The sequence below is a fragment of the Tachysurus fulvidraco genome, chromosome 1 (genome assembly GCF_022655615.1).
Source record: "Tachysurus fulvidraco isolate hzauxx_2018 chromosome 1, HZAU_PFXX_2.0, whole genome shotgun sequence".
Classification (NCBI taxonomy): Eukaryota; Metazoa; Chordata; class Actinopteri; order Siluriformes; family Bagridae; genus Tachysurus; species Tachysurus fulvidraco.
In genome coordinates, this window is record NC_062518.1 from 7,280,521 (window position 1) to 7,297,417 (window position 16,897).

General features: G+C 37.4%; 3 protein-coding genes across 7 annotated transcripts in view; 2 read left to right on the forward strand and 1 right to left on the reverse strand.

The window, feature by feature from the left end:
* Positions 1–10,953, forward strand: part of lctla (lactase-like a) — a 33,116-nt gene extending 22,163 nt beyond the window's left edge. Inside the window, exons 3-16 of one of the 3 annotated variants that reach the window (XM_027137179.2) lie at positions 5,926–6,079; positions 6,390–6,550; positions 6,772–6,859; positions 7,012–7,121; positions 7,379–7,507; positions 7,761–7,856; positions 8,005–8,059; positions 8,255–8,416; positions 8,517–8,791; positions 8,897–9,023; positions 9,116–9,315; positions 9,913–9,976; positions 10,325–10,398; positions 10,517–10,655. In XM_027137179.2, the coding sequence (XP_026992980.1) occupies positions 5,953–6,079; positions 6,390–6,550; positions 6,772–6,859; positions 7,012–7,121; positions 7,379–7,507; positions 7,761–7,856; positions 8,005–8,059; positions 8,255–8,416; positions 8,517–8,791; positions 8,897–9,023; positions 9,116–9,315; positions 9,913–9,976; positions 10,325–10,398 (1,668 nt within the window). In that variant the 5' untranslated portion in view covers positions 5,926–5,952 and the 3' untranslated portion in view covers positions 10,517–10,655. Of the gene's footprint in view, positions 1–3,881; positions 6,080–6,389; positions 6,551–6,771; positions 6,860–7,011; positions 7,122–7,378; positions 7,508–7,760; positions 7,857–8,004; positions 8,060–8,254; positions 8,417–8,516; positions 8,792–8,896; positions 9,024–9,115; positions 9,316–9,912; positions 9,977–10,324; positions 10,399–10,516 lie in introns of those variants that run through there. The other 2 variants (XM_047821891.1, XM_027137178.2) reach the window with 2 other exon arrangements.
* On the reverse strand, positions 433–12,659 carry crybgx (crystallin beta gamma X). Its single transcript, XM_027137185.2, has 7 exons — positions 12,544–12,659; positions 3,203–3,365; positions 2,467–2,515; positions 2,070–2,191; positions 1,119–1,254; positions 887–1,026; positions 433–704 (listed from the first exon to the last, which is right to left on the reverse strand). The coding sequence occupies exons 2-7, from the start codon at positions 3,244–3,246 to the stop codon at positions 572–574; spliced, it is 624 nt and encodes a 207-aa protein (XP_026992986.1). The 5' UTR covers positions 3,247–3,365; positions 12,544–12,659; the 3' UTR covers positions 433–571.
* Positions 12,242–15,818, forward strand: tipin (timeless interacting protein). Of its 3 annotated transcripts, none has more exons than XM_027137182.2 (9): positions 12,308–12,350; positions 12,554–12,653; positions 12,904–13,054; positions 13,125–13,215; positions 13,306–13,381; positions 13,477–13,599; positions 14,209–14,275; positions 14,374–14,559; positions 14,926–15,818. In XM_027137182.2, exons 3-9 carry the CDS (start codon positions 12,913–12,915, stop codon positions 15,138–15,140), a joined length of 900 nt encoding a protein of 299 aa, XP_026992983.1. In that variant the 5' UTR covers positions 12,308–12,350; positions 12,554–12,653; positions 12,904–12,912; the 3' UTR covers positions 15,141–15,818. The 3 variants fall into 3 exon arrangements, with proteins under 3 accessions (XP_026992981.1, XP_026992983.1, XP_026992984.1); XM_027137183.2 differs by having other exon boundaries at positions 12,323–12,350; positions 12,554–12,667; XM_027137180.2 differs by lacking the exon at positions 12,554–12,653 and having other exon boundaries at positions 12,242–12,350.
* The last annotated feature ends 1,079 nt before the right edge of the window (positions 15,819–16,897 follow it).

Sequence of the window (16,897 nt, forward strand, 5' to 3'; positions counted from 1 at the left end):
ATGTTAGCTTAATAATTGAAAGTGTTTAGAATAGTTTTATAGAGCAGTAAAATGTGACACTTGTACAAGGCTTTGTAGATTTTCCTTCTTCCTTACTTCTTGGAAAAATATTTTAGCTTCCTGAATGTGAGTTTTCATTCACTTATCTTCATTAGACACTATATCCTGGTCAGGGTTATTGTGAATCTGAAGCTTATACCAGGAGCACTAAAGGTCTAAAAGACCTTGGACTAACCAATTTCTATAATAGTGAAGTCAGTGATGGTTTCAAATGACCTTTTTAATACAAATTCAAAACATCAGAACACACCACAAGGGGGCAGTCAAATGTGCCTATGTATGGGATTCAAACTCCTGTCTCTTATTATCAAGCTGTCTATGTTTCATGTTCAGCACTCTTTTTGTTTAAAAAAGAACCACAAGATGACCATGTTTGTCTTTTCCATAGGTTTATTACTAAAATAGTTTTCTGCTGCGATGTGGATTGTTTGTGGCTTGCATGATGAGTGTAAAAATGTCAGAGGGGGTTTGGAGGGATTTAACAGGGTTAGAGTACAAGGTTAGGAGGAATTCAGCTGAAGCGAATTCTGCGCATGGAGCCCACAGTGCTGTTCTGAGCTCCCCAATCTGAGTAGTTGCTGTAGTCTTTCCTTTCCAGGATATAGTGGGATCCTCTGTAATTGGGCTCCTGGTACACCACCCAGCTACACACACACACACACACACACACACACTTTTAATTAAGATAAACTGACTAATAATGTATATCTAATATACTGAGCAATGGTGAGTTTATTTCTGGCATTTTCACAAAACAGTATGAAAGTCTGTAAAATGTAAATATTTTAAATGATAAATAAAGGACTGAGTAGAATTAGACACTCACGCTCCACCCAGCACCCGGATTGAAGAGGCTCTGTTCAGGTTATATCTTGCCATGAGGTTGGGGATGTCGTCCTGAAGCTCGGTCTTTCTCCCAGAGAAACCTTGCCTCTCAAACAGCTGAGCACGTGGAGGGGTTGTATCCTGCGTAAACCACATATTTACTCAGTGCAGTCTAGGAAATTTGTTTAGTGAAATGCAATTTTATTCATTTATAAAATATTAAAACGTCTCACCTGCTTGACAGAGCGTACTGATGAGATTTGGTCTCCTTGGCCACACCACCTATCTGTGCAGTTATATTCTCCCCGATCAGACATGTCCCACAAATACTGGCGCCCACGGAAGTGCTCATGCTCATAGCCCACCCAGCTGCTTACAACAAACATTCCCACATATTAACAAAGTTTATAAGGATGTCTGTAAATATGGCTATAATGGTTTAGAGCACTTCACTGAAGAGGACTCAAGAATCCAAACATATCTTCAAAAGGACAGTGACAAATTCGATCTGTGCTAAATTACAGGCAGTCATCATTACATATGCACTTGGATGCACTATTATTAACCATTACCACTTCCTTAGACAATTACTGGTTTAACTAGCTTTTACAAGATTACATTTACATTAATATTGTTTACATAAACCTATGTGTGATATGATCAGTATTAGATTTTATCTATAATCCAAATACTCAAGTCATGCAAATAGCATGCTACAAAAATTTGTAAACAAATATGATAATAACAGCTGTATTTTAGCCAAATTATCATATTATTCCATAATTGTGTGCCATGGATGTTGTTTTTCATTTATCTGTGTTGCTGGATGTGTGCAAACATAACTGGAGCTGCCCCATAAATAAATCAAGAGATTTATGGCACAACAGAATTTTCTCTTCATTTCTAGTGGGTTTGTTGATCATTATGGGATGTTTGTCGGAGTAAGTGCACCTGTTATGATTATGAGTAAAAATATTTCAGTAAATAGACATGAGCTTCTGTTCAGGTGTTTTTTTTATATATAAGACCAAATTAAGGACTATAACTTAACTTTAAACAACGGTTGTTACAGTATATGGGAGCCAATTACAGAATATGTGTGTGTGTGTGTGTGTGTGTGTGTGTGTGTGTGTGTGTGTGTGTGTGTGTGTGTGTGTGTGTGTGTGTGTGTACTGCATACTCACGCTCCACTCTCCACCTGGACAGAGTTACATCTCTCAGGAAAGTTCTTGTCGCTCAGTTTCTGGCAGTCTGCACTGAGGTCCAATCGCCGTCCGGCAAAGTTCCTCTGCTCAAAAAGGGTCACCTGACACAGAGCATGAGTGCATGCATTTTCCTTCTATTCAATTCATGCTTTAGAATAGGTTAAACAATGGTCTTTCAATAGTTGGTTATAAATGACTGGAGTGTTCTGGAGGCACATAGATAAAACCTTCCTGACTAAGAGTGTTGTTATAGAATTTGCTTGTGCATTTCTATACAACACAGACCCAACAATTATATATCTTTTAGTCATAAACTAGGAATAGAGCAACTGACTCTAAAACTATTTATTTCATGGAAGCATAAAGAAAGACTCACCTTCCCACTGGACCCGTAAAATGCACGTTGGAGCACTGACCCCAGCTTGCTGCAGCGCATATGAAAGAGGGATAAAATCACAGTCTGAGCACATTTACACACAACACCATGCATGGACGGATACAAATACAGGGTTATATCAGAAGTCATATATAGACTATAGACTAATATACATAATCACATAAGCAGGGCACAGGAGCAAAAATCTATCTAGAATATATGTATAATATAGAGAATATCGAGTCCAGGTTTTTCAAAAGCAGCATAAAATTAAAATTATTCTACCTGGCAGAGAGAGAGAGAGAGAGAGAGAGAGAGAGAGAGAGAGAGAGAGAGAGAGAGAGAGAGAGAGAGAGAGAGAGAGAGTGTTCAGGGTCATACTCACTCTACCATTGAACAGTGCAAATGTTTGTGTTGCTATGTTTTTGGGAAACTCAAGCCATAACTTTATTAACAATTGCTTACTTTTTGCATATTAAAAATAGCACAAATAAAATAATTAAAATTCAAATATAGTTCAACTAACGAATGTCCTGGCTGTATCTGAGCTGATTAGTTGTCCAGCGCATGGTAAATTCACACATGAATCCACTTTAAAACACCCTCATACTAGTGAAATTATTATTTAAACACATTTGGATGTCAGAACACAACCCTGCTCATGGGCAGAGGCTCATTTAGCATTAGCCTGCAACTTTTGGTGCTGCTCCCATTTCTGAACCTAGCACAAACATACCTGGCTTGTTGGGCTATTCCAGGGACTTTAGTAAAGATGTTCATTTCCACTCATGGAGGGAACAACAATTCTCCTTAAATACACCAGCATGAGAGAATAAGGAAGTACCAGAATGCTCATTCTGTTTTCATCTGATTCTCTACAGCTTTTCTGCATTGATAGGCTAAACACAGAGTACAACACATACAGAGGATTGTTTTAGTGTTGAAACACACACACACACACACACACACACACACACACACACACACACACACACACACACACACACACACACACACACACTGCATGTAAAAGAATATAGTCATATGCTTAAAAGCATTGTGATATATTGTCATAACCACTTCTAAACACACCACACACACACACACACACACACACACACACACACACACACACACACACACACACACACACACACACTGCATGTGAAAGAATATAGTCATATGCTTAAAAGAATTGTGACATATTGTCATAACCCCTTCTAACCACACACACACACACACACACACACACACACACACACACACACACACACACATATTGCATGTGAAAGAATACAGTCGTATGCTTAAAAGAATTGTGACATATTGTCATAACCCCTTCTAAACACACACACACACACACACACACACACACAAACACGCATGCGCGCGCGCACACACACACACACACACACACACACACACACACACACACACACACACACACACACACACACACACACAAACAACAGAGTGCAACGGCAACACTTTTCCATAACATTTAAAAATGTTTTCTTCATTGCTATAACAACGCTTCTCTCTTTCCAAACAGTATTTAAGCATTGTTGATTAATACACAAATTAGGAACATGTAACATGTTTCATCACAAATTAACAATACCATATGGAGATTTATTCATATTTTACAACTAAAATAAATGCTTATCGGAAGCTATTACAAATAAACCGGAAATTAAATCAGTGGAACATTTCACAATCTTGACCTGGACTGCTTTTATCCATTCACTATATTTCATTTACCAACATTTCAGCAAACACAAGTCAAACTTGAAAGAACACAGGAGAGCTGCTTGAATATGACGTTAAATATACCTTAATGCGTTTAATATACTCAGTTCAAATTATACCAATGTTTTATTAACAGTATATGATTTTATATTTATATCTCATATATACAGGAGACTAAATCAACATAAAGAGACTTTTATTATATAAAATATATAAGTGCAGTATAAAAACACCAGTATAACTTAAATATCAATAAAATATCAATTTCTGAGAGGTTAAACTTAGTAGCTGAGAGTTTCCAAGGTTTTGTTCAGTTACATTTCTGACGTAGTAACTTATAGTGTTACATTTGACATTTTCTTTCTCTTAAGATCATTTACAGAATTAATAATGCACTGTAAATAATAACAAAGTTAACATGAAGTCCTTTTTTTTAAATTGCTCTTGCACTATAAAGACTGTAAATATATTTATTAGATATGTGAGTGTAATTCATGTGTACATAATCTATATGCAGTCTTTTAAATTCATATTTACGTTTGCAGGTACAAATAAAGGTAATCGATTTTCTCTGGAAAGTCATTGAAATAAATGCCTTATAAATCACTTTTTGGCAGATTGTGCAGTATGTTTAAAGCTTTTTACTTTTCATCACCTCCAGTGGAACACTGCCAGCTGTTGGATCATCCTCATTAACATTACTTTGCTTACAGCATCAAATCTGTGTTTCTATTGAACCTGTTTGCACCAGCACTTTTCCTTTGTCACACCACTGAGCGTGAATAGGGGTATTTGTGTCAATGTGTGGGTCATGAGGCTCCTGAATAGCATCAGGAGCTGCTGGATGTTTCGCTTCTGCATGGTGGTGGATGAAGAGCACCTTTGGAGAACAATGTGAGGATGAAATAAGTCTGGAGACTTGGGTTATATTCTGGCATTTTGGGAAATTGCAAGGAGAAGAGCAGGTATGACTGTATATGTGTTTTCTCACAGAGAGAGAGAGACAGAGAGAGAGACAGAGAGTGTCTTGGTGTCCTGGTGAGGAAGGGGACGAGCCATTTCTTTGGCAATAACAGCAAAAAGAGTGCTTTCAGAGCTTTAATTGATCTCTAATACATTTTGAGATGTCTTTCATACTGGAAGCTCTGGATAAATTGACTTATCTCCTCTCTCTGATAGTATTCTGTGTCAGGATGTCGAATAGCTGGCTGAAACGAACACCTAGTAATTTGGTTCACAGTAATCTGTAATCTGAACACCTAGTAATCTGTGTTTGGAACAAGTTTGACACTTATCATTGATTGCATGTGAGAAATAGTGATCTGTGGCGTGTTTCACGTGCCTACAGGCTCTGGATCGATCATAAGTAAGTTACAAACCTGAAGAATCACAAGATGTTTTTTTACAAGTGTAGAAGTGTAGCTTTTATGTTGATAACAAGCAGCTTAAGATGTGATCATAATTAAGTAGACTCCACGGTACACTTTGTTGGTTTAAAAGGACTAAATTTAGAAATGTAGGTTTAATGGAGCTAGTGATAAGATTGTACTAGTTAAAGAAGATTACATACCTGAAAGCTGCTTGGACTGAGTCAGTGTAATGTCTGAGTGAACTTTCCATGTTTTCATGTGTGACTCGTGATGGTGTAAAAAGCTCATAAACAGTTTTATATGTAAAAGGATTTGACTGTTTTGAATATCTATCTGGTAGGTACAATTATTGAAAGCCTGACACACAATGGCACAGCACATGCTTCTGACCTTGTGCCATGTTCTCATGTTGGCATTGCATATTTCTTCATCTGAGGATTTTGACTGGACCAAGAATGAGAAGGGATCCTTTCATTATGGCACTTTCCCTACTGGTAAAAATTTAAATTATAAAATAAAGTGTGTGAGAGTGTGTGTGTGTGTGTGTGTGTGTGTGTGTGTGTGTGTGTGTGTGTGTGTGTGTGTGTGTGTGTGTGTGTGTGTGTGTGTGTGTGTGTGTGTGTGTGTGTACACGCATGATGACATATGTCCCTTTGCACCCAGTAATCTAAAACAGTTGTAAAGTTAACTGAGCAATCTATTTTTTTCTAAATTAGCTCCCTCTAGTGGATGCGTGTATTCCTACTCTAAAATACTACAATAATTTTAATTTGCTAATTTCAATGCATGTCTAATGAATGACAGGTTTCTCTTGGGGTGCTGGAAGCTCAGCATATCAGACTGAGGGAGCCTGGGATAAAGATGGCAAAGGGATGAGCATCTGGGATGTGTTTTCACATGAAAGAGGGAAAATCCACCTGAATGGCACTGGAGATTCTTCCTGTGAGAGCTACTACTACCTCAAGGTGATGTACGGCGTACTCGTACAGTCCATATAATCTCATTATGTATAATAATATCTGTATAATGTAATATAATGTCTAATCTTTAATGTAATCTATTAAGGCATTATGTATCAACATCATGAAATCGATCCTTTTAGATATAAACCAGTGTGTGAGGAAGAACTGACCCCTTAAAGACTTTTCTTTTTTTTATTCTTTTTTAACTTTTTCTTTATTTTCAGGATGACATCTTGTTAATGAAAGACATGAAGCTGAATCACTACCGCTTTTCTATTTCTTGGCCAAGGATCCTACCCACTGGAATAAAGTGTAAGGCAATAATAATAATAATAATAATAATAATAATAATAATAATAATAATAATAATAATAATAATAATAATAATAATAATAATAATTTGCCCAAATTACCACAAAATCAAGATAAAATTCATAGTAATTACAGGTTGTTCTGTTTAATAGCTGAGCAAATCAATGAGAAGGGAATACAGCACTATGAGAGTCTCATCAATATGCTCCTGGAGAATCAGATCACACCCATTGTAACCCTTTATCACTGGGATTTGCCTCAGGTGAGTACTAAAAGGCGTTTAGGCGTCCCTATCTTAAAATTGAGGCCTTCTTTTCCAAGATATAACTGTACTACTCAGACTCGAGAGAACAATCCAGAGTTTATTTCTGTATCCTTTATCCTGTGCATAACCCGTGGTGGAACTGTGCATAGCCTTATTGTCTGGGAATGGAGATAATGATATTTCCACCCAGAGCTCTGATCAAATTTGCTTCTTATGTGATTCGGAGGGTCAGGAATTCACATGCATATTTTCAGGTTCTTCAGGAGAAATATGGCGGATGGCAGAACAGCAGCATGGTCAGTTTATTTAATGACTATGCCAACCTGTGCTTTGAGAGATTTGGTAATCGGGTTAAACACTGGATCACCTTTAACAATCCATGGGTAAGCGAAACAAACGTCATCCAAAGTAAGAACCTGAACATTTTTTTTGTCTGAACCATGTCTAAACATTTTTCCTGTATTTATTTTCCATGTACTTTTTCTGTATATAGAAATCACAGGGTCACACATGGAACTGTGCAAAAACAAAAAAAAATAATTTACTTTAGGCCTGTCCAAATACGATGAGTTCATATCAGAAAATCATTTTCAAAATGCACCTACTGTATATGACACAATCTCATTTTCATTACAGTCAATTGCAGTGGAAGGTTATGAGACTGGTGAACATGCTCCTGGACTGAAACTGAAAGGCACTGGCGCCTACAAGGCTGCCCACAACATCATTAAGGTAAACATGAACCTATAAGTTCTCATTTTTCAAGGCAGGAATACAATCACGCTACATATACTGGAAGACTATTATCACACGGCTGTTGTAACATTTACGACTGTAAACTAAAAGCTGAGCTTGAGTCTTTTTCTATTTAAACCTGCAGGCTCATGCTAAAGTTTGGCACACATATGACATCCAATGGCGAAACAAACAGAAAGGTAAAAAAAAAAAAAAAAAAATTATTCCATCCTCAAAGACTGATTAAATGGTCCTTAAAATACAAATATGAGAGGAATTTTTTTTTTAGTTTTCTCTGAATTAAACTATTTAATTTTAATTGCCTACAATAGTTTACAAGTTCCTCAGTACAGTAATACATACGACTGCATTTAAACTGCTCTGCTTGACTGCAGGAATGGTGGGCATCTCTCTGTCTACTGACTGGGGGGAGCCGGTGGACATCACGAATCAGAGAGACATCGAAGCAGCCGACAGATACATGCAGTTTTACCTGGGGTGGTTTGCAGCACCGCTCTTCAGTGGAGACTATCCTCAAGTGATGAAGGAATACATTGGCAAGTCCTAGTATCTAAACACATCTTAATAACTAGGATTGGGAAGAAGCATTCTACAATATGTAAATGAGAGGGTTGTAAAGATTATTTCATTCTCCAGGAAGGAAAAGTGCTCAGCAAGGCTTGGGGAGTTCCCGTCTGCCTACTTTCAGCCCACATGAGAAAAGCTACGTCAAAGGCACCTGTGACTTCCTGGGAATCGGCCACTTCACCACACGCTACATCACACAGAAGAACTTTCCTTCAAACCATGGAAGTACTTACTTTACTGATCGGGACTTAGCTGAGCTAGTAGACCCGGTCTGGCCTGATCCTGGCTCTGAATGGCTTTACTCAGTGCCGTGGGGCTTCCGTCGGCTGCTTCACTATGTGAAGGTACTGAGCATTTTACTCACATACTATCGCTGATGATGTTGTAGACAAATTCAAGATGTTAGACATGCACACTGATGTAAACCTAGCCTCATTTCCTTTCTTCAGACACAGTATGGAAACCCTATGATATATGTGACAGAAAACGGCGTCTCAGAGAAGATAGTGTGCACTGACCTGTGTGATGAATGGAGGATGCAGTACTTCAGGGATTATATCAATGAAATGCTTAAAGGTCGATGTGAAACTAGAAGACCCATATTTTAAGCTTTACTTGTTCCAGCCTTATTAATTGAGCTAACAATTCCTATTTTCTTATCTTGTCAGCTGTAAATGAAGGGGTAAATGTGAAAGGATACACTGCGTGGTCTCTGCTCGACATGTTCGAATGGGACGAGGGCTACTCCGAGCGGTTTGGACTTTACTATGTGGACTTTGGTAGCAAAAATAAACAACGTTACCCAAAAGCCTCTGTTCAGTTCTACAAACGCATCATCAGCTCCAATGGCTTTCCCAATCAGAGAGAGGTATGATTATGTTTTTTCTTGGCAACACTTACTGACACAGTGCTAAAACTAGAATAGAAAACGAAGATGTGGTCACAAAAGGAACATATGGTTACATTTATGAGCAGAACAGCTCCAGCTGGCTGCTACTATATTACTTAGACCAGGGATTAAAGCGGAAAGAAATACTCATGACATCCTCATTTTTTGTCCATTTTTTAAAAGCTTGTTTTTGTCCAAAATCACATTAGAAGATATGAAAACAGAACCCCTAAGTACCTACTTTTATTCAGATTCATCTGTGAGCTGATTTGGTATGGTGTCGAAAAGATGTTGTTCACAAGTTGAACTTTAAACGACCTCGGCCCTAAAGATTTGCAGTGAAATTTCCATAAATTATGTGAAAGCCATTTTACTATGAAACACTCCCCGTCCACATAAATATTTTTGCAAACATACCTCAGCTTTAAAAAATGACCTCTATAAGATGTATACGGTGACGGAGAACATGAATCTACAGTATGTTAGACGTCTTAATCTGTCCTTGACGTAACAGCTCCAGGGTTTCATTTCTGTCTGCCGTGTTTTAATAATGTTTTGTATTTATGGCCATCACAGATCGAGAGCTGGAAAAGGAAAGCGACGGAAACCTGCACCTCCAGTAATCAGCTTCTAGCAGCAGGTCAGAACATTTGAGAAAATGTCCTTCTATAGAAAATGTAGTAAACTTACAATGTCCAAAGTAGAACCAAGGACATAATCATTGACAATTTTATTATCTGATCTAGCTGGGGCAAACAAAAGAAACCATTTTAACATTTTTAAGTCTAAATTGTTAAATGAGGAAGAACTGCTTAATTAATGGACAAATAAAAGCAGCAAGTCACAACTATGGATTTCTGGCTTAGTGCAAAAATTTAAATAACTTTAAATAAATAAATAAATAAATAAATAAATAAATAAATAAATAAATAAATAAATAAATAAATAAATAAATCTAACAGGAATTTTCTTTTGTTTGCTTCTCCAGCTAGAAGAAAATCCAAGGAAAATAAGGGCCATGCAGAAATGCCAAAGGTTTGGCCTGCACATGATGAGGTTTAGGTACTAGAGAATGTTAGGGATTTGCTGGCATCTTGTAGTATATATTTGATTGGTTACAATGGTGCAATTTTCTTTCCTTGCAATTTTTCTTATCAGTTTTAACCCTGTAATGTTTTAGATCCACTGAGCAGTCACATGGAGCTGGTGACGGAGATTGTGGTTCCTACCGTAGGTACCGTCTGTATTCTCCTCACAGCCGTTTTCTTCATGTTCCTCCTGAAAAGTCGGCTCTGAGATCCTGAATTCTGCATCTGTCAATCCTTTCTGTTCTTCTGAAGCAAATTCCTCCCTTACTTATCTCCAGCCGCTGAGTTATTTAATACTTTCTGTATGATATTAAACTCTCAGTGGGAAAGTTAAAGGTTTGCTGATTGATCTGACGTGAAGGCTGAATTTTGGACTCTCCATGTGGCTACAGACATTCTGGGTAAACATTTGATACTGTAAGTCTCTGAGAGCTCATAGTGATAGTGGGTATGGGAATGCACAGTGGAAATGCAATATGTAACACCTATAACTCAAATAAAGGTTATATCCCTGTATTTTGTTTCATAAGCCTGTATTTTGTTTCATTTTCTCTTATGTTGTATGTCTTTTCTTCTAATTCGTCGTTCAGTGAAACTAAACTCCGTTTAACATTTTGTCTGATATAAACAATGTGCAACAAATAAATTACATCATACATTCAGTGTACACACACAGTATGTTTAGCACAAAGTACAAGAAATAAAAGAGCAATTTATTTAATCAATTAAATGCTTTATCTTAGTCTGGGTCATATGGTCCGTATCAGCGTGTGTAACTGTAAAAGCACATTGGTGCAATCAGTAGTGTTGGTTTCTATATACTACGTGGTTTTCCTCAGGGTTCTCCAGTTTCTTCCACCCTCCCAAAACTCTGCAGTATGTGTACAGGATGACAGTGTGAATAAGTGTTACTGTGAATAACATTTCTTCCCTGAGGAAATCAGATTACTCAAAACCCTGTTGCCTTCCCAGTGCTTACTTGGGTTATTTAAAAATTTATCCCAGTCTGACTCAACACCACTTTACACCACCCTTTACAAAGAACATTAGCCAATTCATGTAATTGCTGCTACACACTATCAACTACTAAATGTATTGCTGCTACACTACCAAAGAGCTTACAGCCTGTGTTCTGTATTTTTATTATCCTAGGTATTTATTGTGCTATTCTGTGTATTTATTCTGCACGTCTCACATGGTTGTGTATTTGCACTTTATGAAATCTCACATAGCCTACTGGTATGTCTTGCACCATGGCCATGGAGATACATTTTGTTGCAGATGCATAAACGCTATATAGAGGAATGACAATAGTGTGAAGTGTGTTAATGTCTGTGTGCATGATGTCTATGATCGACCCAGCTAGGGTCTATTGCTATATTATGCTAGAGTAGGCTCTGGATCCACCACAACCCTGACTAGAATAAAGAGTTTATTAATGAATGAATGAATGAATGAATGAATGAATGAATGAACCCATAGAAAACCGCACAGATATCAGAAGAAACTCCTCACAGAGCTCAGGATCACCCCAAGTAAATTAAAATAAATTAAATCTGTATCCCAAGCATGTACTGCCTTATGCTGTTATTTATCATGAAAAAAATGTCACTTTAAGAACAAGCTATAAAAACAAATGTATCAAATGATAATAATATTAATATTAATATTAATAAAAATATTTATATTAATATTATTAATAATAATAATAATAATAATAATAATAATAATAATAATAATAATAATAATAATAATAATAATAATAATAATACCCAGACCTTTAACAAAGTGTAAGACATGTTCCACTAGGCGGCGCTATTAGGCCTGAGACACACAGTACAGAGTAACAGAAGCAGCTCACTTTAACTCTGATTGGCTGAGAGAAAAACCCGGCAGAAACAAGGAGAAGCTGCTCTGTGGCCTGAGGTATGTTTTTTGTGTTTATGTTTTTTTTTCTGAGGTTTGTTTTTCTCTTATTGACAATCTTTATAAAGTTGTAAACAGCACAGCGTGAATACGTTGTGAGATTAGTGTTGTTTCATGCTTACTTCACCTGAGCGAAGCTTCTTTAGCACATTATTTGTTACCTAGCAAACTATAAAGGAGCTGCTTTTCCTACCTGTATTCAGAAAAACCCCTCCTTCTGCACGTGCACGTCTCGCTCCCAAGCGGACAGCTGATTGGACTGGTAATCTGTTGGCGGGAAAATTGTGATCAATCCTAGCTCAGGTGACAGAATACGGGTGGGAAAATCATATTTATGACTATGTTTATATTTTCTGATCAGGATGCAGAATAACTCTTAAGTTTCAGCTACAAAGATAACGTTTAGCCTAGATACTGTATGTGAAATAGCTTTTTACTGTTTTTTTTAAATTTATGTAAAGTGTATTTATCACTTATTTTCTGCACTAAAATTAGTTCTATGTGATGATGTTTAAAGATACATTCCCTTGTTGATGATGTAACATCTCTCCAGAGTCCATGCATGATGTATGATCCATCAGAAAACGGTCTGTTTGGCACGTCTGACTACGACCGATTAGAAGACGAGTCATTTCCCCCTCTTCCACCACCACTGTCCCCTGGAGAGGGCAACTATGATGAGGATGCTGCAGCCAACGGCGAGGGTAAGATCTGTTTGCACGCACGGCGTTCCTTAGTTTAGATGTCCGTGTGCTGAATTTACTATGCATGTAGGTGAAGAAGGAGAGCTGTCCAAGCTACCTGATGTTCCCGTAGCTAAAAGGCGAACCGTTAAGAGACCCCAGCCTAAACTAGACTCTCAGAGGTAATTATTATTGTGTACATGACCTCCATAAACACTGGATATATCAGGCTCCATCTTCATCACTTATCACTGTACTTTCTTTAACTATAGGCTGCTGTCTGAACGAGGACTTCCTGCCTTACGTACGTTATTCGACGATGTCAAATTCAAAGGCAAAGGCCATGAGGTGACTTAAGTTATACTTTGGTTTTATGTAATATATGAAAAATCAGTTATCAATGCATTTATTTATTGTATACCATCTGCGTCTGTCTACATTAGGCTGAGGATCTTAAGGTTCTAATGAAGAAAATGGAGAACTGGGCTCACAGACTTTATCCCAAACTGCAGTTTGAGGATTTCATCGACAAACTGGAGGTATTAGGAAGCAAGAAAGATGTCCAGGTATGTCAGTACATTTCTACAAGCCCATTATATATTAACTTTAATCAAAATTTCATTTAGACAAATATAGTAAGTTCACATCATACTGATTTTTACCTGAATTAAAAAAAAAAGGCTTGAAAGACCCAAACCTATTGTTAAGTGACTCTTGTTTAAAATGTCATAATGCAGTGTGGAAATGGACAAAAATCACCTCACTACAACAGCTTCGGACATATAAGGACCTAACAGATATATATAATCCAGCACAGATATGCCTGTATTATCCAGTTATTACACAATTCAGCAGGTTAACATTTCTGAAATAGCAAAAAGTATAGGCACAGGCTCCTCGTGACCCGAGAAGTTCAGATAAGCGGTAGAAAATGAATGAATGTCAGTGTAGTTTTATAAAGAGAGTGAATTTTATCGTTAAAAAAAAAAAATTTGCACAGTAACATAATCAGAGCTAAGGAATGGACAATGTCATTCATGTCCAGAGCATCAACATGTAAAAGGAAGATGATTGTTCACCTGAAATTGACATGCTCATTAGTGAAAGCCTTCCATGACCATGCTATTTTTCAGAAAATGCATCATAAACTGCCATGTGACTTTGTTTACCTTTAGACATGTCTCAAGCGAATTCGACTGGACATGCCTTTGATCCATGAGGATTTCATCGGAAACGATGGCGGTTAGAACCACATTAAGCTTTAGAGCACAGTGACTTCTCCTTATGTATGTGTTTTACATGAAATGTAATGTAATTATTTATTTTGCGATTTCATTTAGATGAAGCTGTGGTCCACTCTCAGGAGGATGCAGACACGTTCGAAGATAGAAGCTTTTCTGAAGATCCGTTTATCCACTCTACTCCTGCCCCTGCACCAGTCTCTCTTACAGAGGAACAGCAGCAGCGCATTGAGCGCAACAAACAGCTGGCCCTCGAAAGAAGGCTGGCTCGGCAAAAACAGCTAGGTATTTAATCGTGTTCGAGATTGTTGGATGCAACGTTACAATATTGTTTAGGTTCATTCTATATGACATGGAATAGGCTTTACATATCATACAATATCTCTACATTGGTGTGATGGGAACTTGCAGCCAAACCATATTGATAATTTTTTCATCAGTTTTAAACAATTAAGGGCTATTTTTTAGCTCATTAACAAGATCTGCGTAAAACCTTGGACAAAATGCTACAGTGCTACCGTTTAATCCAAACTATAATATTTAATAAGAATCTAGGGTTAATGTCTTGTTATTTTCATTTGCTGTGCATCATATAGCATTTATTTAGAAAAACTTTGAACTAATGAGCAAATTTATCACCGTGTCTTTCAGAGTCGTCGCAGTCGGCTTTTTCGGATGAACCTGCTGCAAGTCCCACAGCACATCATGTCAGCCATGACGATCAGAAAGAATTGGATCAAACCACAGGCAACACTGACACACCTTTACAACAGGATCCAGCAGAGACCCCGAGCTCCCCTCAGTATAACAGATGTGACAGTCCAGTTCCAGAGATAACAAAGAGCAAAGATAATGAGAGCGATTGATCAGTTTTACTCTGCTTTACTCAGTCTAAAAGTTACTGTCGCAGTAAGTTTTACTGTCACCAGCATAAAAAAAAACTCAGTTGTAGCTTTTAGACTGATATGTACTTCCTTTGATAATCCAGCCAAATGCTAATAAACTACTTGTATTGTTTTTTTACATCCTCTGTGAGGATTTATAAGTGAAATTCTCTCTTGATTTATGCTTTCCTTATTTCCTCTAATTAAATATAACCATAATTAAAATGCAGAACACAGAAAAACAGCTGATGCAGCTGACTATTTTATTAGTATCTGGTGTTAGGTTTTTTTATATGACTTTCATTCTTCATTATTTGTCATAATAATTGGAGTTAACAAGACAAGTCTAGAACCACATCACTACTGTTGAATGCTGTATGTGATCATAAGAAATGCTAAACAAGGTCTAATCTGAAGGACACTCACCTAGGTCTTTAGTTTAAGGTGCTTTTATAATAATACATTGTATTAAAGTCTAATTTAATCCAACTATCACAAACAAAGGGTGTTTAACAGGATTAAGAGGATAGTAGAGTTTGTTAGGGAAGCTTTTTCGAAGAGTTTTCAAAGTTATTGTTCATTATCGTTACATTGTTTGTATATCTTTTTTCTTCATATTTTATTGCAATATTCTAAATAAAGTTTTTATAGCTTGTTTAATTATTGTGTGTTAGTCTCCAGGACCTGATCAAAGTAGGGTAAAATTGTTATTTAGGGATTTTACATCTGTTCAGGATCGCAGTGGAGTCCAATCTTACCTCAAGTCAAGAAGCTTTTATTGTCATTTCAACCATATATAGCTGTTGAAGTACACAGTGAAATGAGACGTTTCTCCAGGATCGTGGTGCTAAATAAAACAAAACGGAGATAAGGACTTAGTAAGTTAGACCTAGATACATAAAGTTCATCTGTGTGACCTGGTGCAAACAGTGCAGTACAAGACAAACAAGACAGTGCAGGACAAAAGACAGTGCAAACAAAAAATACAAACAATACACAAAAGACAAAAAACAAACACAGACCAGTGTAAATACCGAATGTTCAAACAATATTGCGTGTGCAGAAATACTGGAATGAACACATTAGTATTATAGCAGCAGTTACATGAGATATTGTAAAGTGTTGTGCAAAACAGCAATCGACTGAAATGTGAGACAGCATGTGCAAAGAGCAAAATCAGTGCGCAAAACATCATGTAAACAGATTGATAGATGTATATTGGAAGAGTGTATATGGTGTAGGTCTTTGCAGTCCATACAGTTGATGTGCGTGTGTTTGTTGTGCTCAGTACAGTTCGGTTCAGTTATTAAGGAGTTTGATGGCTTGTGGAAAGAAACTGTTACACAGTCTAGTCGTGAGGGCCCAAATGCTTCCAGATGGCAGCAGGGTAAAGAGTGAGTGTGAGGGGTGTGTGGGATCATCCACAATGCTGTTGGCTTTGCAGATACAGCGTGTTTTGTAAATGTCTGTGATGGTGGGAAGAGAGACTCCAATGATCTTTTCAGCTGTCCTCACACTGCAGGGTCTAGCGATGCGATCAAAGATGGTGCAGTTCCCAAAACAGAAAGTGATGCAGCTGCTCAGAATGCTCTCAATTGCTCTCAAAAGTGCACACACTTTAGCAGTCGTCCATGGCTTCTGGTTGGAGCGTCATCAATGCACTTCCAGATGTAGCTGGTCACTGATGCTGTGTACTCCTCCAAGTTAATGGTGTCGCCATTGTTTGCAGCCTCCCTGAA

Coding starts and splice junctions, on each gene's coding strand:
- crybgx (XM_027137185.2), bottom strand. CDS start 3,246: ATGAACATCTTTACTAAAGTCCCTGGAATAGCCCAACAAGCCAG. Junction 1,255..2,069: donor GTCCAGGTGGAGAGTGGAGC/GTGAGTATGCAG, acceptor TGTTGTAAGCAG/CTGGGTGGGCTATGAGCATG. Junction 705..886: donor ATCCGGGTGCTGGGTGGAGC/GTGAGTGTCTAA, acceptor GTGTGTGTGTAG/CTGGGTGGTGTACCAGGAGC.
- tipin (XM_027137180.2), top strand. CDS start 12,913: ATGATGTATGATCCATCAGAAAACGGTCTGTTTGGCACGTCTGACTAC. Junction 13,055..13,124: donor TGCTGCAGCCAACGGCGAGG/GTAAGATCTGTT, acceptor CTATGCATGTAG/GTGAAGAAGGAGAGCTGTCC. Junction 13,600..14,208: donor GAAGCAAGAAAGATGTCCAG/GTATGTCAGTAC, acceptor GTTTACCTTTAG/ACATGTCTCAAGCGAATTCG.